The sequence below is a fragment of the Charadrius vociferus genome, unplaced genomic scaffold (genome assembly GCF_000708025.1).
Source record: "Charadrius vociferus isolate BGI_N301 unplaced genomic scaffold, ASM70802v2 scaffold13, whole genome shotgun sequence".
NCBI lineage: Eukaryota > Metazoa > Chordata > Aves > Charadriiformes > Charadriidae > Charadrius > Charadrius vociferus.
The window spans coordinates 287,773-314,666 of record NW_009647763.1 but is presented as its reverse complement, the minus strand read 5'-3'; the positions used below and the strand labels follow the sequence as shown (position 1 = coordinate 314,666).

At 35.6% G+C, this 26,894-nt stretch overlaps 1 protein-coding gene across 1 annotated transcript in view; it reads left to right on the top strand.

Annotated features, from left to right (window-relative positions):
* AHI1 (Abelson helper integration site 1) overlaps positions 1–26,894 on the top strand; it is a 90,004-nt gene that overhangs the window by 51,821 nt on the left and 11,289 nt on the right. Inside the window, exons 19-22 of the mRNA XM_009882328.1 lie at positions 12,638–12,696; positions 17,801–17,866; positions 20,181–20,343; positions 21,901–22,001. Of these exons, the coding sequence (XP_009880630.1) occupies positions 12,638–12,696; positions 17,801–17,866; positions 20,181–20,343; positions 21,901–22,001 (389 nt within the window). The remainder of the gene's footprint in view (positions 1–12,637; positions 12,697–17,800; positions 17,867–20,180; positions 20,344–21,900; positions 22,002–26,894) is intronic.

Below are 26,894 nucleotides of genomic sequence, written 5' to 3'. Positions count from 1 at the left end.
TCCATCCTTTTTGGGTATGCATACATACTTTTTCAACTATTTTAAAAACCCTTTGCTAATTTTGTAGATAGATTTTTATCTGTGTGAAACTACTAAACTTTCATGGATTCATATGGAGCCGCTGTGACCCTTGTTGCTAAAGCACCAAGTTCAGTGAGACCAAGCTTCCCTCACATGATTCATTCTACTAATAAAACACCTTTTAAATTACCTTTGGGTATCTGTGGTCCACATGCTCTGCAATAGGCTCCGGTACCAATGTAGCTTGCTACTGATCATGTTGGTCCTAGAGAAACTAATGACAGAGGATGGTGGTTTGGGAAAGCATTAAGAAAGCTGAAGGCATGTACAGAGAAGTGAAGGCCTCTATGGGTGCGTAACTTACGCATTGCTATTGTCACACAACCTATAGTGACTTGGTATTATTTACAGACCTGGTCTCAATGTGCTGCTTTGATCCAGATGAAATGAGAGCTTCACTGGAGCTTTCCTTCTCACTGTTAGCTCGCTTTCTTGCTCACTGGAGGTTGTAAGGAGCAGTGGCTCATTGTTTGCTGTCTTCAAATGCAGCAGTAGAATTGCCTTACAAGTTTTTGAGGAGTAGAGTTTTATTTGGGTGTTTTCTGCAACCTTATGGCACGCTCCAGTGAAGGAACAGATTGCACAGGTTCCTTCCTTATCTTTTCCCCTCACAAGTAGGGCTCAGTCTCTTCAGTTTTTACTTCCTTATCCAGAGAAAAAATATCTGAATGACACATAGCCAAATCAAAAAAAAACAAACAAACCAATCTGGAGGCTTGCCTGCTCACTTGACCCCAGGCTTTACTCTGGCATGTCAGGCAGTCCTTCTGCAGAAGACTCTTACTCAGACTGTATAATAGATAGTATTTGAAACTGTATATCTCATTTGAAGATTGATTCCAGCATATCGCATCCCCATATGCTTCTAGATATCACATCCCCTTGTCCTATCATGTCAGTATCTCCTGTTTTAAATAGAGGGCCACTGTGTCTACTTCAGCTGTCTATGCTAGCTTATGTTGCCTCATTGATTGCTTGTTTGTTTTCCAGATTAGCTGAAGGGTGTTGCAGTGACATATGTTGATACAGGTCTTTCTGGAATCCATTCCTGACTGGTCAAAGGAAGCAGACTGCTGCAGCTAATATGCCAAAGAATAAAATATAGACAATTGGAGCTTACTTAATAATATATGTTGAGCATCTTTTGGTGTGATAACTTGCCTAGTAGCAGAAAATGTTCAGAGAATTCTTTCACCAAACTCTGGTTGTCACTATCCACCAGTAGTGCATAAGAAGCGATTCCCCTAGCTTTTTTTTTTTTTTTTCCTCTAGCAAGGACTGTAACTGCTAAGATTCACTTCATAAGATGTCATATTTTTTACTATTTTCAGGTGAAGATCATAAATAGGCTCTGTTTTCCTGCTTCTTGCCTCTTTGAATTTTCATTTTTGGATAACCGTATTTAAACAGAGTTCACGTCTCTAATAAAAAAGGATGGTCTTTTCCTTGAAGTCTGGGGTTTTTTTAGGCTCTTGATTCAGAGGAGATATCAGTGAGGTCTGTCACCTCCTCTACTTGTTCAGGAGAATCTGTTGTAACAGAGTTCTTCATAACTTCTCTGTGGTGCACATTGCTGGTTGAAAGACTTCTCTTGTAAGCCAGGTACAAGCTAAAACAGAGTTGGTATTTGTCTCCTTTAAGGCCTCTAAGTCACACTCTTGGAATTTTTCATGTTGGAAATTCAGAACTTGTGTGTTGAACTGTATATTGATTAATTAGTAGTAACTCTTTATCTTTTGTGTCCAGCAGTTCAATCTAACAATATGTTCAGCCCAAATATATTTGCTTCAGATATGACTGCTTCTGTATAAAAAGCAGAACAAACAGGAGAAGAAAGATAATTGTGCTACTGTTATTTGGAAAATCTGGAGTGCAGTGGCCACTTAATAAACATCTGTAATATACCATGTGTACTTTGATAAGTGTTTTATTGGAAAGTTGTTTTCCTTGAGCTAAAGAGTATAAAGGACAGTTCCATCTCTTTTTTTTGACTACTTTTACATGTAAAGGATCTTCAGCAATTGAAATTTTGGTTTGAATTAAGAATCTTCCTGCAAGTCAGCTTTTCTTACCAAAACAAATTATTTTCAGAGTAAGTTCCAGGAATCCCACAAAGAGAACAAGGTATGTCCAGGAGTGTCTGTATCATCACCAGTGCTTGAGTCAATAATTTGGCACATGCAAATGTTCAAAAACCATGTAGGGAAGATTTAACAAACCACTGTGTGCTTTTATGCGAACAAGGTTATTAAGGCATATGCTTTAAGAGTCTCAAACTCTGAGAATGTTACTAGTCACTTTTCTTTGCTTTGTACAGTTGTTTAGTCCCTTTGAAGAAACAAATGTTTGTGTAGCAATTAGCAATTAAGTCAGTTTTAAAGAAAGTTAGATACCTTTCACAATGCATAATGTATAGAAATGGGTTACTTTCATAATAAGCTATGGAGAAGAATTTCCTGTCCTTGAATATTCAGACCTCAATAATGCCCTTTCTCTTACTGCTGGGTATGAAAACTTTGCAGTTAGTGCTTTTGTGTGAATTTTGGGTTATTGGAGATGCAGTATGAGCATAGTCAGTAGTGATTTTAGCTGCTGCTATTAGTCAAACCAGAGAGGATGTGTAATGTAATTAAGCTTTTATGTTAAAATGCTGCAGTTTGTGTCAGTTTGGCGCTACCTGTGTGATGATGTGAAAAAAGCTCTCATATTATTATATTAGCTACTTAATCAAATTGTATTTCGTGATACTATAGAAAATATGTAGTCAAATGGTATCTCTGTGTTCATTCTGAATTTAATTTTCATTAATGTTTTTGTTTACATCTTTAGGCTTGCTGTGCAAATATTCTTGTTAATAAAATTCCTATACAAATAAGATACAAATTCATTGGATAGGACTGTAACTTTACACTATCTCAGCATCAAGGCAGCAAGTAAAAGTCTTACCTTCTTATAATACCAGTTGCAGTGATTTGGGTTGCTGATTGAACCTTGGAGAGATGTCTGTTCTCTCCAGGATATCCAGAGTTTTGGAAATGCAGACCAAAGCTAGACATGGTCCCTCTTTATCAACCTGCCTGTCTTGGTTTTCCATCTTTTACCTCTTCTCAGATCAGGTACCATTTTGTACATGAAAAGGAGTATTGCCTCAAAATCATGTTCGTTGCAGACAGTTTCCTTTCCGTGCTTATTTTTTTGCATATCCTCCACCTAAGACCCAAGGAAAAATCTGTCAAGAACAGATTGCTTTTCAGCTCTTTGTCAAGTGATAATTCAAGCTTTCTCCCAGGGCCTCCTGTACTAGAAGGTGGCCCTTAATGGCCAAGTCATCTTTTTTACTTTCTCCAAAGTAGCATAACATTTGGTACCCACATGTTTGTACAACCAGTGTAACTTCTGCTAGAGTACTTGCATGGTTGCTGAAGGCTGAGAGTATAGCAATAGTGATACTTTCTAAAAAGCGTTCTAAAAATTCACTGCGGTAAAAGTAGTAGCAGGTTGCTGTTGCATTCTAGAAGACTTTGCAGACCTTGTAAGTGAAGGAAACTGAAAAATCAACATCACTGAAATCTGTGTGCGACTGGATCTGCAATGCGTTGCTTTGATGTTGGACTTAACTTTTCAGTATATTTTCCTCTGTTACGGATGATACCAATATTAGTCTCAAGTGTTTTGTCATACATTGTTTACGAGGAAGTATATTCAGATTTTGTTACCAAAGTTGCTACAGGCCATCATTTTATTTCCATTTACAGTTGGAAACAAATTAGAAAGGAGTTACTTATTCATACGTGTTCTAATCACTGATATGTAGAAAACCTTCTTAAAGTAGTTTGTTCATTAATTGTCTGAAAACTCAAAAGTGCGCATGCACAAAAACTCAGATGTGGTAGGCCGGTTTCACCACACACACATTCTCATGAAATATCTGACCAATTTTGTTTCTGAACTTCAAATGGAAAATAAACTTGTGAATGTATTTTAAAGATATTGCCTTCTATTTCTGAAAATACAGTAATAAGCGTATCTGCTATGAACTTTTTTTTTTCTTACTCTTTTGATTTTAGACCATATAAAAATTCTTACGTAATGGTGTCCTGATTTAGTGTCTGCTGGTGGTCCTGCATTTTTCACGTTTAATAATGTATGAATTGTTTGGTAATGTCATGGAATTTTCTGGTAATATTTTCTCAAAATGAATATTCGTTACTGGCTGAAAGTGCTAATTTAAAGGAGAAAGTAGGCTAGGTACAAACTACTACTGGCTATTCTGGTCATGATAAAGACCGGAAATATCAAGCTGACTGATTTTTTCCAGCATATTGCGTATGATGATGCTGATACTATTTTTCCTTGAATGCAAATGTTAGAAAAATGCTGCATATGTTCTTCAAGCAGTTACAATACTTTTTTATTCATTTTTTTTTTCAGTCAAGACTTGATCTGACATTATGAGTCTACTGGGTAATACAGAAACTCAGTAGCTCATGCAGTAGGTGGCTATTTTTTTTCTTAGCTGGGAAGGCTTTGCATTGCAAAAATGTTAATGGCTGATTTTGAAAAGTATTTGTGGTATTCTAAGCATATTTTCAAACTTACAGCTTTCCATTTGTACAGCAACAGGCTAATTTGGTTTAAGTAATTGTGGGTAACCAGCCATTGCTGAATTTCAGTTGTGGGAGGAACCATGCAAAGTAAATTACTTTGTTTTCCTTCCTTGCATAATTTTCATTCTTCATCTTTTCTCCCTAGTCAAGTATGGTTTTTAAAGATATGAGTAGACCTCCTGAGGTCCGGAGGTACTAGACTTCGAGAGTTACACATGAAGTTAAGTTCTGTTTAGCTGTATTACATAGATATTAACTGTCTTAATGAACAGAATTTAACTGTACTCAGTAGTTTTAGGAAACAGATAAGCATAAATCCTGCTTAAGAGCTCCATTTCCTCTGATTCAGGGAGGGTAAAGTAATGCAGAAGCAAAAATATTACCAAACCCAAAAGTGAGGGTTGCTATTTCAGTGTTGGGCATCCACAAGTCTAAGGGACTGCAGTTTCTGTATTTCATGAAGTATTTTTCGATAGAGTAACACCACAAGCTTTATATAATATAATACAAAACAAGTTTCTTTCCAAATTTAATTTAGTTTGTTTGCTTTTAACTAGTTGTGGTAAGCTTAGCAAAACTAATAATGACTTTCTTAGGATATCTGCACCACTAGAAGAAAAATAACTCTTATTAATACAAAGCGTGTGTCATAGTCTGCGTTTTCCTTACATCTTTTTTATCGACTATCTAGAACTTGTAAATAATATTGCCAATCTGATTTCGGAATACTGATGATATCTGTGCAGGCTTATTGATGTTTGCTGTAATTTTACTTTCTGTTCTCTACATTGTAGAAAGAAACAACTGGATACTATAACCTCTGCTCATTTTCAGTTGTATCTGCTGCCATTATGATGTAACGTTAGGGGTTGTCATAAATTAGCACGTTCCTGATTAGCATGAATTCAATAAATGTTCTTTACTTCAAAAGAATGCTTGGGACACGTGCTACTACTTGCATTGTTTATATATGGTACTGTAGAAACTTAACATTTGCAAGAAAAATGTAAGATGATGATTTGATAAGATTACTCAGAAATAATTGGGTGGGTGTGTAGGCTGCTAAATGTATTTGATTTTAATCTCTAATTAAAAAGTCGGATTTTTTAATTGTTTTTGTGATGCAATAGTTTTTACTTCATTATACCTTTTGTAAATAGGGGCCGAATTCTGCCTGTTCATTGTGTGTAAGTACAGGATAAATGTATTCATATGAAACTGTATTCTCCTCAAAGCCAGAGATCTCCGTGGTTTCTTCTGTAGGATTAGTCTAAGATTCAGAGCAAATACATATTTGTGCCCTTGTACACCTTGAACCAGGAATGAAAATGATGGCTAGCCTTGAATGAATATCTCTATGCATTCTTTTGGCTGATGGTAGATATAATTACGTTGTGGGATATGGCAGTGCCAGAAGCATAGTGTTTTTTTCGTGTTAGTGCTGTCTGATTCTGAGATCTCTTATATGAGGATTGGAATTAGGTGATGTTACAGTGAAGGTATCTCTGTGTGGATCTACAGGTGTGAATTCAAGCTTTGCTCTATTCCACTGCTCCAGTGTTCACATAGCTCTGCTGCAGCAGCCTACTTGGTCATTTGGGCTGGGGAATCAGAGACAAAGAGATGCAGTAGCTAGAGATAACCGCATCAGTCCTCGGATAAGAAAGTTACTGTGTTTAAGCACACTAGGCCAGTTGTCTTTCTCAGTTTAGGAAGACTGTGACTCATGGTTTGAGAAGCCAGAGTTCTCCTAATACCCGGAGCTGGGGAATCTACTGGAATATCGGGTGCTGATGCAAAAGAAGATGCAGCAATATGTGTGGAACTGCATGGTACTGAATTGTGTAACTCACTAGAGTTACTTTTCTAGATAACTTTTTTTAAACCAGCTTTCAGTAAACAATTGGTTAAAAAGGTAAATATTGCATACTTTTTTTATTGAAAGCTTATGCATCTGTGCAGACTTTTCTGTATAATATAGTATTGTGCATGGCAACCACAGCCTAGTCTATTGACATGAGGTCCCAAGTTTCTTTTATTTTCTTAGTTTACAAGTTTTTGTTGTATTAATGGGGATTGGGAAGGGAAACAAAAAGAAGTTGTGCTTTTCCACCTCTCAGCACAGCTCTGTTTTGGCTTAATTTGGGAGGGGAGGGGGTATTGGGTTTTTGTGTTGGTTTGGTTTCGTCACTGCCATCTAGATCAATCCCCGCGCTAACTGGAGGAGTGATATCTGGCAGCAGAAGTGCTAAGGCTTCTCTCATTTTTTTTAATTTTTTTTTTGCAATGTACATAGCATGAAAACAGCTCCCTTATTTGACTGGTAAAATAAATTAACAGAAGTTTCTCTATATAACTTACAGAAAGTAAGACAGTAAATGAAGAGGGATTTTATTTGTCCTATAGATTTTGTGTTTTGATTTTAAGCGGATAGATTTAGGTTAACAAATTGGAACCCCACTTAGTAAATGAGACAGACATTGAGTAGGTAGTTTAGTCTTTCCCTGATGCTTTCTAATAGAAGAAAAAATTGGGGAAAAGACAAGGAGAGGGCCAGCAACAGCATGGGCTCACCTGATGTCAAGTAGACTTCTCTCAGTGCAGAATACATTGCAAGAATCTTATGGGTGTTTGTAGAAGTCCTTTGCATTCAGTAGTGATGCCATCACTGCACTTTTGTATATACACTTAAACATATCATGTGAGAACCGTCTTTTTTGAGAATACACATTTTAAGTGGCTTGCAACATATGAGCTCTCAAGAGAATTAACCATTTCCTTTGGTGTTGTATGAACTACAAAGAGAACACTATTTTAGAATGAATGCTAAAAATACTCTGTTCCTTGTCTCACTTTGTACTGCTTTTGAATGAAGTTTTCTTGCTCTACCTTCAGCCAAATGTGTTCCAAAGCAGCTTTAAAAGCTATGATACAGATTAAACTTCATTGAAACAGTTTTCAATACACTTTGGTCCTATCCATTCTCCTGCTTAATTTGGAATATGTTCAAAATCATAGGTGCTAGACAAAGTTATGTGGAGCGGAATTTGAAGTGAGTTTTCACCTACAGCACTGGATATTAGTAAAACATCTGTTTTTCTGGTAAAACAAAAAGGTACACTTGCTAAGTGGATGCATCCATTCCTTTAATTTTATGTGAACTGCATTTGAAAATGTTTGTGGTGGGTTTTGAAAGTATTTGTGATCCTGTGTTTAAGTAAAGGAAAACAGGTTCTTATCCAATATATAAACAATCTTTTTATTTAATGAATTCTGTTTGATCTATTAAAGCATAATTGTTGTGAGGATAAAGCCTTTGAGGGAAGATTAATATATATTTAGATCATTACAAAATGATATTCTTTCTCTTATTTATACATAGCTTGAAAATAAAATCATAGAAAGAAGTGAGTAATACTGCTCTGAAAGCTTTTACTTTAAAAAAAAAAAACTCAAAACTTTCCTTTGAAGCCTAAAGTAGAGATTATACTGCATACTAAAAGATCTTTTGGTCACAGAGGTCATACTTTTGAATAGGTGACTGTGCTGAAAATATAATTCTGTTTACTGGGAACAGTTTTAAAGCCACAGAAGATCAGTAGGAAAGGGACTGAGCTGATATACACATATTCATCTCATATCTGAGTTGATTTTTTTTTTCCAGTGTTTGTTTATTTGGCTGTATTTTAGCTATGCCATGTTGCAAGAGGCCACAATATAAGTTATAAGAATGTCTGCAGTAAGAAATACCATTTGCTAGAGGCATGGTTTATTTTCACGTTTTCAGGATTTGTTTGTGGGGTTGTTTGTTGTTTTTTTTTTAGACATTAATAATCAGTATAAACTTAAAGTAAAGCTCAGTTAGAATAATGTGGAACTGGAATAGGTAAGATTTTTTTCTTTCTCTCTGTATGCTATAGAGGGGTTCATCACAGAAATGTCTGAATATTAACATTTTTCAGTATTCGTAGTTATTTGTTCATTGGTGTTCTGTGATTTTTCCAAGGATTTTTCAGGATAAACTTTTGGATGATTTCGTTAACTGTAGATTCCAGGAGACTGGAATCTTTGGAGATTTATGATACTCAGATACCTTTATTAGTTAACAGAATTAATTTATCAAGAGCATTTCACAAAGGGAGAAAAAGCCTTCTTTTGGAAAGTTAATTAAACCATACATTCTGTAATGAATGTTCTCTCAGCCTCAATTAAAAGAGGAAATTTTCACACAGTTGTTTAATATTAGGTGATTGTATTCTACTCCAGTAGAATAATAGTGGAATTACTTGACTCTCTAGAAGGACTTTTTTCCCTGTTCCAGCTTTTTTGCTACTAATTTAGAACAAATATAATAGCTAAAGATGCTGTTATTTAATAGGAAGTGGCTTTAACTATTGCAAGTGCTATTTTGCGACATTGTTGCTTTTGTATAAATTTCTGTGTAAGTCTAATCTGCTTAGAAGTGAACTCGTCTACTACCTGTGTATTTCAGCCCAACTATTTTACAATTTGATCAATTCCCACTAATGTGCTTATCCAGAGCAGAGGGTAGTTTTAGTTTTTCAGTGAAAGCATGCAATAAAACTGGGAACTTGGTAGTACAGGCGTGTTTTAGACAGGACAGCTACTTGGTTTCTGTCATCTTTTCTCTTCAGTTGCAGTTACACTGGCAGAGAATATATTGCCAGACGTGACCCAGGGGAACTAAGGATAGACTTTCAGTTCACTGTTCACTTTGTACAGGAAACTAACACAGTTTCAGATTCCCTCTCAAGGCAGACGGCTACACTGTTTTTCGAAAGGTACCAACTCCTTGGCAGGCATTTGCCTGAAGTCAGCACATACTTAAAACAATGGATTTTGTGGACCATAAAGAAGAGCTGACCTGCTGTTAAACTGTGTCAATGTGAAAATTCTGATCGTTAGCATCTATCATTTTGAGACATCTAACATTGCATTTAGACATTAGCAGTAGGTTCTTCTAGAAATAACTCCATGTAAAGGAAACCACCGAAGAATCAATGCAGAGTAATAGGAAATACAATAATTCAAATGTTAGTACTTAAATATGGAAGATTAGCTTCTCAAGACGTACAGGGTTTTGAAGGTGAAGACAGCAAATGCTGTTAAGAAAGAAGATTGTTGGAGGGTTTCAGTAAACCCTCTGAATCAATAAAAATGCTTCTCTATTAGTGATTCTGAAGTATCCTTACGGTAAGATAGTCTAGATTAACCTGGGTGTTGGTTTTTTCAGGTTTGACCTTACAAGGGATTTAATGACCTTTTATAATAAGTTCAGGCTAAGTGAGAGTCCCAACAGGTCAGAGTGTCATTTTGGGATGAAGTGGAAATGTCCTTCTGCAATCCTGACCTCAATTTCAGTACCTCACTATAGTAGTTGAAAAGTTTGTACAGCCTGGATCAGAGACAACCAAAGGAAGCACTGCAGAGGCTTTTAGTCACACCTGCTCGGTGTCATTTACATGCTTCATCAAGCATGGAACCACGTCAAGCCAATAGCTGTGTAAAATTGCTTTTTAAATCTACTGCATCATTTGAGAAACAAGGGATGGATGATCCCTTGCTTGCGCTTGCTGAATGGTCCTTGTTCTGTGAATGAGGAAGGTTTGAACAGGTTGTTTTTTGGTTTTTGGTTGTTTTTTTTTTTTATACGACTGTTGTGAATGTACTAAATAAATGCTTGATAACCAAAACCAACTAATGGATAACACTAAAGACTAGTTTGGGGTAACCAATAGGCATGATCAATATGAACAAATAGCATTGGCTCTGTGGAGCATAGAATATTTGGACCCAAGTGCGCTGCAGTCTATTTAGTGTTTATGCCTCAAGTGGATTAATACAAATGTCCTCCTTGTTTTGGAAGAAGGCTCCAGTTGTGGAAAAAATGTCAAAACCAGTGCCAGCTGCTAGAATTCAGTACAGCACCACTTATATCTTTGAGTTACACATCTGTCTCTTTCCTATGCTTGCAGCAGAACAGGTCTACGCTGCCTTTTATTGAGGCTTAACTGGGGATATCAGTCTAACCATAAAGTTTTCCCCTGATGAGCAGCTAAATATGTGAGCACAGGAGTGCTCACATTCATAACCATACAGTCCAGAAGTACTTGGAGGTAATACATCTTTTGCTTAGAGCAAGAAAGTCAATGATATTAGTCATAAACATAGAGATTATTTTTTTTTTAGTTCAAATTTGAAGATTTTTCCAAACAAGCAATTGTTTTCATCATATGTTTTATACAGCTTTTATCTTAGAGGGGCTTTATATGAACTGGCACAACACTACAATGCTGAAATGGAAAATCCTATGGTAGAATACTTAGTTGTCTAAAGAAAAAAATAATTTTTTATCATGCAGAAATTTCATTGGTCTTGAGTTTGGTTTTTTTTGTATTCAAAGACTTCATAAGGACACTTGTATGCAATAGTATATCCGTATGTAGTATCATCTCTGTTGCATCTTGGTTTGTAACCGTATAAGTATGGAGATAACAATAGGAGTAATATCCCTACTGACTTTTGATGTTAGTGCTGAATAAATGTTTTAGCAAATAGCTTATTTGAAAAAAGGTAAGTTTCAGGTGTACTGTCTTTGAGTATGGGTTGAATTCAGAAAACAGTTTCTATTCTCATTTCTTTCCTCTTCTGAAAAGTGATGGAAAAAAGCGGTAAAAATCAAAGTAAGCCTTTCAAAATGAAGTATTTCAGAATTTGTACAAGCTTTTTGAAATTATTAAGATCACAAAATTTTTAATTCATACAGAAAATTGAAAAATCAAGTATTGCACTTATTTAGGATTTCTCACAAGTACAAAATGATTCGCAAGCAAAAAATCTGCAGGAGCGTGGTTTAACTATGATTATTTGAGCTTGCAGCTTTTATTATATTTAGAAATATCTAAATATCTTAATGATTAAACATTTACAAGTAAATCTCCTGTGAAAGTCAAAACCACTAGGCTTTAGAAAGTATACTGTAGGTGGAGTTGTGCAAGCTTCCTTGTGGAGCTGTGCCAGTACAGGGAATCTGAATCTGAAAAGTCATCTTTATTCAGATACTGGACTCCTCAAGAGCAGGCTTTTGGAGTGGCAAATGAAAATGAGTTTTCAGAACTTATTCCTCTTTGAAAATAAAACTTGTTTCAAATCTAGTGTCTCACAGAGAAAATCCAGCAAGCTTAACTCTGTGTTGTCTGGCATCTCTATACTTGAGAAACAGTTCTCCAACGAAGCGGTAGCATTTTTCACTGTCATGTTCAAGAATTTTCAGATTTTTGTGTCTTCTTTTTAAGATGTTTTCTTAAGTATACAGCTGAGGAGACCAATAACAAAAAGATAAATCCATAGATGATGAAAGGATTTTCCTGAGCTTAGTAGTTAACATAATAGTTTGAAAAGAAAAGAATTTACAAGTACTTGTTCAAATGCACTATGTAGAGAGTGAATAAAATAAACAGCAAGATGTGTTGTGATAGGAACTCAGATGATCAAAGGAAACTTCTGAATACGCATGGTTATTCTTTCAGATAAAATAAGGAAGTAATTCCTTTGAGAGTTTTTGTGATCGTTTCTGTTGGAAAACTTTGTATGCATTACTCAGAAATTCAATGAAGAGAAAAGCAATACAGCCTAGATAATAGTGTCAGCTTTGAGCACGAGGTGGCATGTGGACATAGCTTGAGCTATTTCTCCAAATCATTTGAATGGAAATATTGGATTAGTTAACCTTGTGTCAGGTCTGTTAGTTAAATAAACCCTCCAACTGTTCCTGATTGAAGGATGCATAGTTGTGACTGAAAGATGCTGCTGCTTTTCATTAGAATTTTGTCTAACATATCCTGCTAACATAATGATTTTAAAATAAAATGGTTTATTCGATGGAAAAGGATAACAAGCAGAAAATTCACAGCCTTTTCTTTTCACAGGGTGCTTCAGCCCAGTAGGAAATCCTCTTAGCCGAACACTATTGGGTAGACTACAGACGGTAAGGAATTCTATCTTTGCATTTTTTTAAAATTGATGTTTAACTATAAAATGTCATTATTCACAAATTCTCATTGTAGGGAGGGTTTTTTTTTTATCCTGTCTTTATTCACAAAAGAGGTATCTTCAAGCAAATTGTGTACATTGGCAAATAAGCTTTTGCTGCAGCCAGCTGGTAGTGTGATCAGATATCTGCAAATTAAAAGCTTTGTATGTTTTCATAATTTACTTTTTGTTGTTTAGAAATAAATAAGCTAAAATCACAGTCCTGTGAGTTTGGTTTTTACTAAGAATACAGACATTGATAAGTAGGGAGAGAAAGCCGGGACAATAACTTGAAATTGAATCCTATTCACAGCACCATGTTTTCATTGTTAATTCCACCTTTTTGTAACAAGTGAAATTACAGCTATCCTGTTTATTTAGTTGCTTATCTGTTAAATATTGATTGGAAACTTCTAGTAATGATATTTGTTCCTTTTCTTTATTTCTGGCTTCCTGATCACCGTAATAAAAATCCAGTGGAATCTGTAAATTCCATTAATTCCAACTATACATTTGATAAACCCGGATTAAACACAAAATGTATGGAGGGACTAGTGATGGAGGAACAAGTTATGCTTCTGAATACTGAACGTGTGTGTGGCTCTAGAAGGCTAGGCCTGTAGGACTGGAGGTGTTAATCCTCCTGTACCCATGGACAGAAGGCCATGATTTAATGTTCTGTCTTAATTGCATGCTAATTGTAATTTTTCAGAGAAATGTTAGAAATGGACATAAATTGGATTATTTATTGCTGTTTTACAGTTTGGATCTGGGGTGTTGGTTTGGGTAGGTTTAGGGGTTTTTTAGGACCTACCTTATTTGACAGAATCTGTTAATAGAGTTGCAGAAGACTTGTAAGATACATAGGATTCACCGAGAAATTTTGAAAATATGGTTTTACGTTGCTGTTTTGTTAGTGGCTAAATGGTTCTTGTTTTCACATTTTCGTTTTTTTAACCATCAATATGTAATTTTCAGGGAAAAGTATAAATTGTTCAGTCAGTATTTTAGCATGATCCACAGCAAGCTCTGTAAATATTTACAGGATCAGCTGTTTTGGAAAACACTAAATAGCAGCAAATTTAAAACCTTTTTTTCTGAGAGGGTTAAATTAAGGTTTTGAATATTTTTGTTACTTTTTTCTGTTACACATGCAGTAATATATATGTTAGAAGTGCGAATAAACTGAGTAATTTGTATCAAAGTAGGATATCTACAAATGATGAAATAGTTTAAGAGGTTTTGAATAATTTCAGGAGCTGGAGTATTTCACATGCTTCTGAATTGATCTTTTTTCCCTTTTTTTTGTTTTCTTTTTTTTTTTATCCCTGTAGGCTTAACTGCAGCAGCTGTGTTTGCATTTCTGTTTTCTGTTTGTACATTGAAGGTTTCAATAAAGTGCAGCCTGGTACAGTTTTGTTTTTTTTCCTCTAGGCAGATTATAGATTCCCATGCTCATTAAATATGGAAGGGCTGTAATCAAATAAGGATTGTCTTCATCTGAAGCCTAAGGAAGTAACTTTACAGTGTCTACAGACAGATTAATTAAGACCAAAGAAGAGTACATTATTCTTAGCAATTAATACTTTTAGAATCATTTTAATTTAGCTATTAATACTGTCCTTGTACTTCTGTTTCCCGTAGACTAAATTTGGACAGTTAGGTGTCCTGAGCTAGGAGTGTGTTGGCAATTAATTGGACCAGAGAACAAGAACAGAAATACAACACTGCTAACAATATTCAATTATTTTATGCTAAGTGTCAGCTTATTTAGTGTTTCATTTAAAACTTCAGTTACTGGGGTAAAGAGATTGCATGACATTCTTAGGGAAGAAGAGGATTAAGTAAATTTCTGACCCTCGGGTTCATAAGGAAAAATGAAAACAATGGAGCAACTGTAAAAGCTCAGATTGATTCTGTAAAAATTTTACATGTTTTAAATATTACCTCACTTTTAAGCTAGTCGTGGCTTTTTGAGCACTTTGAGTTCATTTCTTATTTTGTCTCCTTTAAAAAAAAAAAAACCAACCACCAAAACACCATAAAACAACAACAACAAAAAACCCTAAAAGCTAACAGTCTCAGAAGCTAAGCTATTACACATTGAGGCACAGACTTAATGAACAGACAAAAAAAAGCTTTAACACTCATTCCCTGTGTCTTTACTGGAGTGTTTGCACAAGTAACACTCCCAGTTTCTCTCCCAGTTTCTGGTAGATAGCAGGTGTAGGCAGGTGGAGTGGAGAGAAGCGTAGTACTGTGCAGCATCCAAGAAATAGATGTTTGTCCTTCTTCATGTCACCAAGACTGTCATTCTAACGGGAAAAGAAGAGTGGGTGGCTTTAGTCCTGTATGCACACATTGGAGTTCACCCCAGCATGTGTAGTGTCTGCCTGAGATTAATCTTAAAAAAGATTATTTTCCAAGTGTAGTTATCAAGAGTTAATAACTAATTAGAAGTGGGACTTTATGTTTATTCTGTTACAATGAAGAATGTGTTTACATATAAGGCAGAAGCATATGAAACCACTAGTAGACTTTACATTTTTCTGTATTTTTTCTTTGAACTTTGGTATTGTGGTATTTGAAATATATTTGTTCAGTAGTAGAAATGAAATATGTTAGAAATGTCAAGGCTATCTAGGTTGGTTAGTTGTGGATAACCAGTGTGATGTTTCATGGTCTAGAACTCTGCCTCAACTGCTGGATCTATTTATCTTCTTCTAAGGGTGTACCTTACGCTGAACGCTCCTAACAGCTTTGTTCAACCAAAGTCCGTGTGACACGGCGGGCTTTTTCAGCAAGCATGTTGTTCCTGTTTCTCACAGATGGTCTGCCTCCCAAAGAGACTAACTCCTCAGAACATAACCATAGCCCCATGTCTGTTCTGATTCAAGGAAAGGATTAACTAAAAAATTAATTAAAAAAAGGAGACGTTAATATTGTCTTAAGAACGATGTATTCCTACACTTCAGTATGTCTGTTGCTTTTTTGGAATCCTGAAAATGTGGCTTAATCTTGTGACACAACATAAAAAAAAAAGATGTTTCTTAACTGAGAGGCCAGTAGTTTTTGCTGGGTGTTACTTGCAGCGTAGCTGGTATTTGGCACTATTTGAGAAATGGCGTGGCACGCCAGCGCAGCTCTGCTGCCTCGCAGTAACTACGTTTGTGGTAGGCAGCCGTGGCAATTCCCCTGCCCCACTGCAGGCTGGGGGTGTGTGCAGCCCAAGACATACTGGGTGTATGTCTTTAAGAGGAAACTCTTTGGATTGTTGTTGCCTTAAAAGTTTAACTTGGTGTCTGAGAACGTTCAACATAGTCTCAGGATGACTCATGGATTTTTAGCTTGTTATTTCCAAACAGCTCCCTCTCTTCAAGCTCTTCTTAGGTTGAGTGTTTGAGAGCGCATAAATACTTTATTAAAAAGAGAGAGAGAGAGATTGAGACACAATAATGGGGCAATATGAGTACCTGAACTAGATACCTAAATAATACTGCTAATAATGCTGATGAATCATTTTTGAGCAACAGGAGGCACTCCCATCCCACAGGCTAAGCACATTGCCTGCACAATTCTATTAACCTTGAGAATGGAAAATGAGAATTAGCTAAAACCTGTAAGACAGTGTGAACTACCAGTAGACCACTGAACAAGCCACGTCCTCTGAACTGCAGCTCCACCAGTCTTTGTTCAAAATTTGTTTATCAAATCAAGCAGTTACACTTCCCCCCCCCACTGTGTGTGTACATAGTTATTCAGAACTCTTTAGGCTTAGATGTTCTGGTAGGTGATAAGAACGGAGTGCAACTGTTACTTCTATACTGTGTTCATCTCTATGTACTGCATCTGTCTGTAACTACTGTGGAAATACCGAAACAAGTTGGGCAGTAGCTGGAACCTCTGTGTTCAGGGTAGTTTGTGATTTCTTTCCTGTATGGGATAAGCCTAGCTAAGTTTGGAAAACAACGTTGAGGGCAAGAATCTCAGTTCTAGAGAATGCCGTTTATTCTGCTGAGCATTGCAGTAGCAATATTCCTTGGACCACCGTAATGAAAAAGAAGAAAACAAAACCCAACAAAAAAACAAACAAACAAACAAAACAAAATAAAAGGAGCTGTAGATTCTAGCTCTATGTTTTAAAAAAGCGGGGGAAGAGAAAGAAGTTCATGCAGAAGGAGGGGCTGTAAAATATGAAAAGGTGAAGTATTGGATAGAAATTCTCAAATTTAAATGTTGTTTATAATGTGATACAATGTGTTATGGATGGAAATGTTGTTTATTTGACAGAGCTCACATTTGATTCTTTTCTAAAATATTTTCATTGCTGTGTAATATTTCTATTTTGTATTGTTGTTTGTATCCTTTGACGCACACAAAATCTAGGAGAAGCTGGTTTCCCCTTTGTGAAAACAGGCTATTGGAAAAAATTAAGTAACACCAGCAAAGGACTTCCATCTCTTACTTTGTTCTAATTTGTTGTTCTTCTGCTATTTTTCTGTTTTAAATCTTCTTTCCACTGAAGAATTCTTTTGTTTGACAAAAATCAAATGTTGTAGGTACAGGCACACCTTAATTATTGCATTATATCTCTGCTAGTCCTTTGACTTTGTTGGAAGTCTGAAGAGTAAGTGGTAAAGATAGAACAGTTAGAATTAAATGGAAAATATTGGTTATTAAGACCAACCTGAAATTCTCCATTATATGAAAGTGTCATCTTTTGCATGCTGGTTCAGCGGTAAAGTTCACTGCAACAACTTCCTAAGCATCTACTGTAGTGTTTGCAATGCAAACAAGCTTAGACCTCGTTTTCATCAGTCCTCTGTCTTCCCCCACGTTGTCCTTAGTGCAGCATACATACTTGAAAAACTTAGTATCTTTTTCTAAATATCTACATAGCCAATATTACTCAGTGTTGCTTAACAGCACTTCTGCTTTTTCTTTTTTTAAAAAAACATTTTATTACAGATAATTCTTACTGGTTTACAGTAGACATGAATACTCAGAATGATAGTTTATCAAAATGCTTCATATTAAAGTTTTTAAATAACAACTTCTAGAGTGATGACTGCCTGACTGCACTGGGGGTGAGAGGAGGAAGCAGTTGTCCACTCGGACAAGAGACAGTAAGTATTATGTAATTTTTTGCAGTATGTTCTATACCTGTTACAGTGTATCTGTGCTTTTGAAAGCACTTATTTTTTTTTAGCGTGATCCCAAGGATGTTTTTTGCTACCCTAGATTTTGTAATTTCACAAGCATGTTCATAACTGGCATAACCACACTACTGCTGTTCTTATATCACTCTTGAAAAATAATTCTATAACACATTGAATATAGATTGGGAGGTTTTGCTTGAACTTGGACCCAGACAGAACTTGACACCTGTCTGAATGTCACACTGGAAGAAATTCCATTGCTTTGGACGTAATTCTGAGTGTTTTACATTCTTCTTTGGTCCTGAGGTGCATTTCTTGTATCCCCTTAGGGTCATTTTCTGATCATATGTCTCCAGAGAATGTAATGGCAATTTCCACGTTTCATTTAAATTTTCAGGCTTGCTAAACCAGTTGTATTACAGGACACATTGGTATTTTAATTTTTTATTTCTGGGAGACAGACAGCGGGACTTGCTTGATTGGTTTGAACTGTCTATTGGCAGTGTTTTCATGTTACTGAATTTTTTAAATTTTTTCCGAAAACTAAAACATTTACACTAGAACTATCTTACAAAAGACACTGCAAAAGGAAGTATTTGTTGCTCTGCCTTTCATTGTTTTTCCTGCTACCAAGTAATTAGCATTACATTTCTTTTTTTTTTTTTTTTTTTTTTTTTTTTTTTTTTAACCTTAAGTGACCTCATGATTTTCATAGGTCTGTTACTAAGGAAGCCATTGTCACTTAACTGGACACTGTTAGAGCACCCCTTACTGGACATGATTGTGTGAGCTTCCAGTTCTGTACTGTTTCTCTATGGTGCTCATTAATGTGTTTGAGTTTAGTTCTGTTCTATAGTTCATATTTCTATATTGTCAACATCACCTGTAATTACTGTATTAGCTTTCCTAATGCAGAGAGGAGAGTTTTTATGAAGGATATTTCCTTGTTTAGCTTTTTTAGGGAAGTTCAGGATTACTGAATGCATATTTGGATAAGTCTACTGAGAACTATGCTGATAGTAAGACTTTGATGCTGACCAGCTTACAGATTACCACATAGAATTTACAATGGTAGAATCATTTCCATCTTTTCCCATTCATAACTGAGTTAATCTCTTTAATTGATGACATGGAATTACAAAAATCCAAGTGATATTGGCTATATTTTTACACACATAACTCACAGGTGATCTTACTGAAAACAGAAATACAAATATAAAAAGCACTGCACAGTTCAGCAGTCTTAGGATTTAAATGCATGCATGAGTAATAAAAAAGGAAGTTTTTTCTCCAAATCGCTGTCTTCATAATAACTTCGCTGTCTCCTTCGGTCCCCTATAACCTCCTATCACTCCTAACGATCCCTGTTTATGACCTCTTCACTTATAATTTCATAGAGGAATCTGAGGTAAAGATTATATGTTGGGAAGCAGTCTTTCTTGTGTAAAATAGGTCATAATTTTGCTCTTCACTTATAATGAGGGAAGTGAGCAATTCCCCTGTTCTTTCAGTTCACTTGTTTTCAGTCTTTTCTGCTCAGAATTCATCAGGACAGATTTTTGTTTATAGGGCATAGGAAATGAATAAGAAATTATACTTGATGTTTTCATATTCAGGGTAGAAAGCAGACTTCTGGTATCATATTCTGTGTAGTATGCATAGTTCTGACCACTATTAGTACTTTTTTCCGGAAAATTATAGATGCACTATATTTCACTGGCAAATGGATTCATTATGTGAAATGAAATATAAACGTATTTTTGGCAGATATTTATAAAATTGTATATGCAAATCCTTATTTCTAAACCAAAAGAAAAAGTGGAGTGATCAAAGCAAAACTTTGCAGTGATATTTTGTACTAAATTTTTCCTTCTGTGAAACTGTCATACTGTTGAAGTATTTATTCGAACACATATGCACACACAGAATGGGATCTGAAGGTGGTGTAACAATTCTGAGAAAGCGAATGTATGAAGTGGGTTTTTTTTTTCCTTTTGCTTCACAAGTAAATTGCTTATAGAACTAACAGCTGCTGTTTTGAAGCTAATCTTAGTGAATTGAATGTTCTTAACCATTTCTACAATCCCACAGTCCTTTATCTTGCCTCTCCTGCTGCTTTCCCACCACCCCTGATCCCATTAGCAAAACTTGAGACAGCCTCAGCTTTTACCAAAGTGCAGCTTTGGTTTCAGCTGCTTTTCTGCAAGAGGAAGTGAATGTTGCGCTTTTTTCTCTGTGGCATGGTTGTGATAAAGCTGTGGTGCTCTTATCTCTCTTTTAGGTAGTGGCTCTTTATGACTACACAGCGCATCGATCAGATGAGCTAACCATCCATCGCAGTGACATTATCCAAGTGTTATACAAAGATAATGATAACTGGTGGTTTGGCAGCCTAGCAAATGGACAGCAAGGCTATTTTCCAGCTAATTATGTGGCTGGTGAAAGTAAGTTTACTGCTGTCTTCCTGATATACCGGAGTGGGTTTAACTGATGGTCCAAGATTTTACCATGCTGTACTGCTTATTGTTCTGAAGATACGAATTTATCTATCACACAGATGGTTTAATGATGACTTATTGTGATGCAGAAATCGTATAAAGTTAGCTAACCAATTAGCACGTTGACATATCTGGCTTAGGAGGGCATTGGCACTTAGTTAAAGGTTCCAGCTTATGTAGTACTGGCTTAATTGTCAATCACTGGGTTGATTCCTCGTCTCACATACAGCCACCTGGTTCATGCCTTACCTTGGCAATGTTTTTGGACACATCAAAGCATTTTAGCTTTTCTTTTTTTAAGCAATCTTTGTTAGATCTGACCAGTTACTTTTGTAAAAACTCTTGATTTTCACCCTACTCTAATGGGCAATGCTCAGTTCCTAAATAAGTGGATTTCAGTATGAAGTTTTAGAAGAAGAGTAATGGTTAAGTCTGATATCTGAGCATTGAACTTGCTGCCAGGTTCTTCTCATTAAAACAGTTTCGGTTAAAGTAATACAGAAAAACCTAAATGAATCTGAATAAATAATATAGGAAGCTTCCTACTGGGTCAGCTGATGTAAAGATGCTCAGTGTCCTGACAGTCGTTAGTATTTAGCTTATGGACAGAGCGCGTGGTTGCATGCTACAAGAAATTAATTTGCCTTCCTAAACTGTCAAACTATCAGTTATACTGGTGTTTAGAAATCTTTTAACCCAACATTTCTAAAGATGTTTTCCCCCATTTTCTAGTTCCTCCCTCTGTCTTTCAAGTGAAGTCTAGTATTTATGCCTCTTTCCTAAAAAAGCTTGGACATAAGTGTGCTAACTTGAGTATGGTAATTAAAAGTTAGCTTAACTACTGCCCTTCCCCTTTGTCCTCCCCTTGCACATCCTGTGCATTTTCTCCTTCCTTTCTTCCTTGCAAAATAAGCCCGAGAGCAGTCTGTAGGAAGTCTTCAGTGATGGCCTGTTGCTCTTAAAAAAAAAAACAAAACACAAAACAAAAACAAAAACAAACAACAAAAAAAACCCAAAACAAAACAAACAACAAAAAAACCCCACAACAAACCAACCACCCCAAACAAACACAAAAAACCCCGAACACTTTTGAGGCAGTTGTCCAACTGTGCAAAAAAATCCTGGTATATAACTTGTTATTTCAGTTGGTTACAATCTTATTATTGAATCAAAAGAAATGCATAGATACATTTGTTAAGTATCGGTTGCATTGCTGTCAGTATGGACTTTGTTCTTAGTCAGATAAAATAAAAACAATCACACATTTATATAATTACCTATATACAAATTACATTTAAATCTAAGTTTACTAATATAAATAAAAGTTAATGGGCAACTTTTGATAAATTCTCATACAAAGGTTGGCTGCAAACAGTTTTCACCTGTTCCAGTTCTGTCGTGGTTATTGGCTAGATCGTAATGTCATGGTTATTCACAGAAAATAGATACTTCCATAATTCTTTCATGGCTCTCATAATGCTAAATTATGGATCTTGTTTTCAGAAGAATATGAAGAACAACCTTCAGGATTAGTACCAGATTCTGCTCCTCTCCTCCCTGAAGGACCAACAGAAGTAGAGGAAGGTTCTCCAACACTACATAAGGTAATAATTTGAGGAGGATGGATTCTTTAAGTAGTGGTAGAGTATGTCTTTTGTGTGCCAGGTGGACTGCATGCATTTTTGACACTTTTTGGAAAAATTTCTTATGTGTAGACCTCTTTCCAGGCAAGCAGGTAGATTTTCAGCAGATGTCTAACATTTGTCTCGTGTGAAACCAGCTCTTCATCATGTGGCAATTAAATATTCTGCCTACTTTTACATGATTGTAATGAGTGGCAAATCTCCTATTGACTCCAGGGTTTACAGAAGTATCTGTCACAGCTTCCTGGTGTAAATAATGGTTGAAGAAACAACACAGGTTTGTCAAAACCTGACATAGTTTCAGGCACTTAACTGTCATTCTTGGAATACACACTGCCCACAGGTTCTTCAAATTTCCTGCCTTGAAATTTCCTTATTTATCAGGTTGCTTACGAAAAAACTGTGATGTTTTTCTCGAGAGTTTTTCAGTCCATATAATAATATCCTAGTTAAAGATATACTATGTGATCATAAAGCCTTATTGCCAGACCAGGAGATACGCTGCATCTAAATGTGCTTACTTGTTAATGGATGTTTCTGTTTAAACATGTGAATGACTGCACCCATCCTGTAGGTTGCCCAAGAGGCTGGACTATAGAGGCTTCATAGTTTGGAAGAGGAAAGAGGGGCTTTTGTCTTGACTATACTACCTCTCCACTCCCACCGTACACTTATATTGGGTTGCAATTGCATATGGCATTATGTTGTTGTTTACACATCATATACTATATTGTATGCAGAAGTGTTCCTGTTTCTGTGATTTTAGTTAGCAGTCAGAATACAGAGTGTACAGAAAAACAAAGAAAGAGCGGCCAGTTTTTAGTCGAGGAAAAAAATAGGGGGTTGATTTTTATTTTATTTTTTTCAGATCTTTAGAAATACTGCTGTGTGCAAAGCAGCCCAAAAGACTCTCACTTCTCCAGACAGAGATTAGAAACTTTACATAGCTTATGTTCCCCTTCTGTGAAATAAGACTGATGGTTGTCTTAAAACATGGGATACTTTGTAAGCAAAAAAAAGTAACAGACATTAATTCAGTAACTGTTAGAATGTAAGAATTTTTTTATTCCAAAGTGTTTGTATCTTCTTAAGTGCGCTTTCCATAGCTATTCGTTTAGTCAAATGCTACTAGCATAACTACTTTAAAGTGACTTTTGTTCAGATTTCTTTCAAATGACTTGACTTTTCCATGTACTTTTCTAAAATTGAATCTAATATTTTGCGTCTGATTTGCAAGACTTAAAATGTATGCTGTGTCGCTTAGTTACAGGATTTTTTTCTTTCAGGTCATTTATCTAAACTTCGCTGGATAAAATATATTACAGTGTTCAAGGTTAAAACACTCAAAGCTACTTCTATTAACCTTTTTTTGTGTGACTTTTGTTTTTAATAGATGAATAGAGCGAGGTAGCATTTAATAAATTATTGAGTACGGATTACTCACTTGGCAGTGTTGTTGAAGCCAGCTGTCTTGTTGAAGCCAACTGCTATAAATTGAATTACTAAGTGTTTTGTAACTATAACTAACTATACTTGAAAAACGGAATTAATCACTTCACCAAGTAGTAATAATTAATCTGAAGTATCTTTTACGTCTTTGTAGCTGAGAAACTCATAGCCAAGCCATTGTCCAAGAAAGACAAGGGTGCATTACTTCCAGATACTCCTGTAAAGGCCGACTGGAACGGATATAGGAAAAATTACTACATTACTGGAAAGCGTGAAGATTTCTTTCATCTGTTGTCTATGTTGCTGGTGGCAAGGAAGGTATCCCAGGGGGAATAGGTTGCTATACTCACCCAGTTTCACTCGTATCCAGATTATAAAAGGGAGAAGTACTGAGATACTTACTGTCATTAAAGACTTGATGATTTTTATCCACATCTTCTTTTCTGTTTTAATCTAGTAGGTGTCTAGTTGATTTACTGGATCAAAATACTTTTACGTGCACTCACTAATGTTACTATCACTTACGAGTATTTATTATTCAACTTTGCATGAAGTAACTTTTTTTTGTCTACGACTGACATATTTTTCTAACAATAGCTTTTATATTACTAGTAGCACCTTTTTAGTCACCCTCAGTAACATTTCATTGAAGTGTTCTTTACTTTGATTCTCCTGGCACTTTGAATTTCATTGCATATTTAATAATTAGTTGGCATTTTGTAGTAATCTATATAGTACATACAGATATTCAAAAGACATCATGAATAAAGTGTACAGTAGCAATCCAAAACCAAGCGAGTATGTTTGTTTTTATCTTGCACAGCATTCAAGGGCACTGCAAAATCATATAGTCCAGAGAAAAGTAAGGAAACATTTAAAAGCCCTGGAAAAAAGGGTATAAGAGAGTACGCTTACAAGATTAAACTAGCAAAGAATGAGCAGGGAAGAGAGTGTATAAAACAGTACATGATAGAGAGGTGAATAGGATGCACTCTTTTTTTTTTGCTTCTGCTGTTAAACAAGGTCAGGGAACATTAAGCTGGAATGGAACACATCTAATATTGGTAGGAGGAAATTTTGTTTACCCCATGCTTAGTTAACCTGGTGAACCTAGCTACTACAAGACTGTTAAACTCAGGTGCTCAGGGATTCATTTTTTTAATATCATGTTTTAGGCTGAGGCAATGGCTGAGATGCTAAAGGCATCTAAATGACTGGAAAACACAAATCTGGCTGATTTTTCTATTTATTTTATTTTATTTCAAGCTACGTAAGCACTGTATAAATCACCAAGAAGATAGTGAGCTGAATCAAATGATGAATCAAATCTCTGTGTAAGACTTGTGATGCAGTGGTTTTACAAAAGTTGCAGAGTGCTACATAGAAGAAACAAATTGTCATTCAGCTGTTTGTCATAATGAAGAAAAGTTCTGCAGCGCTTTGACTTTAGGCAATACCAGATACTTCTGAGACAAAACTGCTAAGACGACCACTGAGGGGGCTGATCGGTTATGGCAGTTCCTGTGTTGCAGCAGTGACACAGCAACTTTTCTTCCTATTCCTTTCTTTTTTTTTTTTTTCTTAGTATTGAAGCTGATGAAAGTAAATGCCAATTTCTTTTACATGGGAAATATTAAAAAACATTATTTTTAATACCCTATGATTTTTTTTGCTTTGACAGAAAATGAAGTATTTTTTTAAATCCAGAAATATTTATCGAGCAATTAAGTTGTTGCTTAAGTTGTTACCACAAGCAGGAAGATATAACTGAATTTTTTTATTTGTTTGGGTTTTGGACACAAGCATGTTTTCCCAAATACTTAGTTGTATCCAGGTCTGCTATAACTGTTGTCTTTTCTGGGGTTTTTTTGAGGAATACTTAAATATTTAGCTTTGTTAAGACAGCAAAAACACAGTGTGAAAATCATCATGGCAGTTACTCGTGAGATTTTGCTACCCTACGAGACTAAATAGGGCATTTAAAATGTAGAAGAATGCTCTGGTTTTAATTACTGAGAATACCAGATAGCCTAATTAAAAATAGTTTTCCAACTGCAGGTATTATAAATGCATATCTAGCTAATCTACAAAGTTTTATGATGAGTGAATAAAATGGAATCAACATTAGAAGAGGGTGTAATACTCAAGATCCAATATTAATCTTTGCAAATAATAAAAAAAAGTTGTAGTTCAAAGAACCTGCTTTCAAAATGCTTTCTACCATCAGCTTTGCATTCATAACATAATAATTTTATGCAAACATTGTTTTCCTGCCTTATGAGTTACTTAACTCCTGAGCCACAAAATTAGGTCATAATCATCTTTAATTACAACATACATCCAAACTGCCAATAGAAATTTCATGGAGTGAAGTTCTCACTGCACTGATGAAGAATCCCAAGAAATAGAGATTGACTTTTCATCTGGCTGCACCACTAAATATGCTGTTTTCAGGTTGCTTAAGCTGATGGCAGAAAAGACAGGAATTCAGATAGGGTTCTGTGAGAAACCAAAATTCGGGGTTTGCAAAATTTTGGTGAATCAGAGACATTTCAAAGTCAGTAAAGTGTCTTTTTTTTTGCTCAGAAATGTTCTTCTCTATAAAATCTTGTGAATATGTTTTAGAATTTAAGATGGCCTACCACTCAGTATATAAAATGCACTGAATGTTAAGTACTCAGTTCTACATTGTGTGAGAATAGTGGGAAGTAGTAGAGAAAAATAAAACAGTAATTTAAAATGTCCATTAAAAGTGTAAGAAAATATTCTTTCTAGTATCTTTATCTTTGAAAAATCATGCTAAGATGTAAAATGATAATCATAAGCATGGAAAGAAAAGGGTTACCTTCAAGAACACCATTATTATTGCACAATCTACCCAGAGATCATCAAAACTTGATTCCATGTATATTTAAACAAAGTTTGGGATTATCACTGTTCACATAAATAATTCATGTTCTCACTCATCTTCCCCTAGAGTAGGTTGTTGTCAGACTTTCTGAACACTTAGCCTAGCATGTCTGAAACTAACGTGCCAAGCAATTGATACTTTTCCCCTGGGCTTGAGCTCTTTCGATGTGGGTGTTTTTGTGGGCTCAAAATTTATTTATTGAATCTAAAAATTTAAAAAACATAGAAAACTTGCTTAAAAATATTCCCAAAAATACTAGCTAGATTTTTTTTTTTATTAGTTTCTTCAAAAATTTTCATTTTATAATTTGTGCCCTTTCTGTTTTCTCCTTTAATGGTGCCTTTCTTCAGGGTACTGGGGAACACTTCAGTAACTGATTATCTTTTAGGAAGAGGAGGGACTAGGAAGATGTGATAATATTAGTGAAGGAAACATTAAGGAATTAATACAATGGAACTCTTGCAGTGAACAGAGCTGGAGACTTTCAACATGTC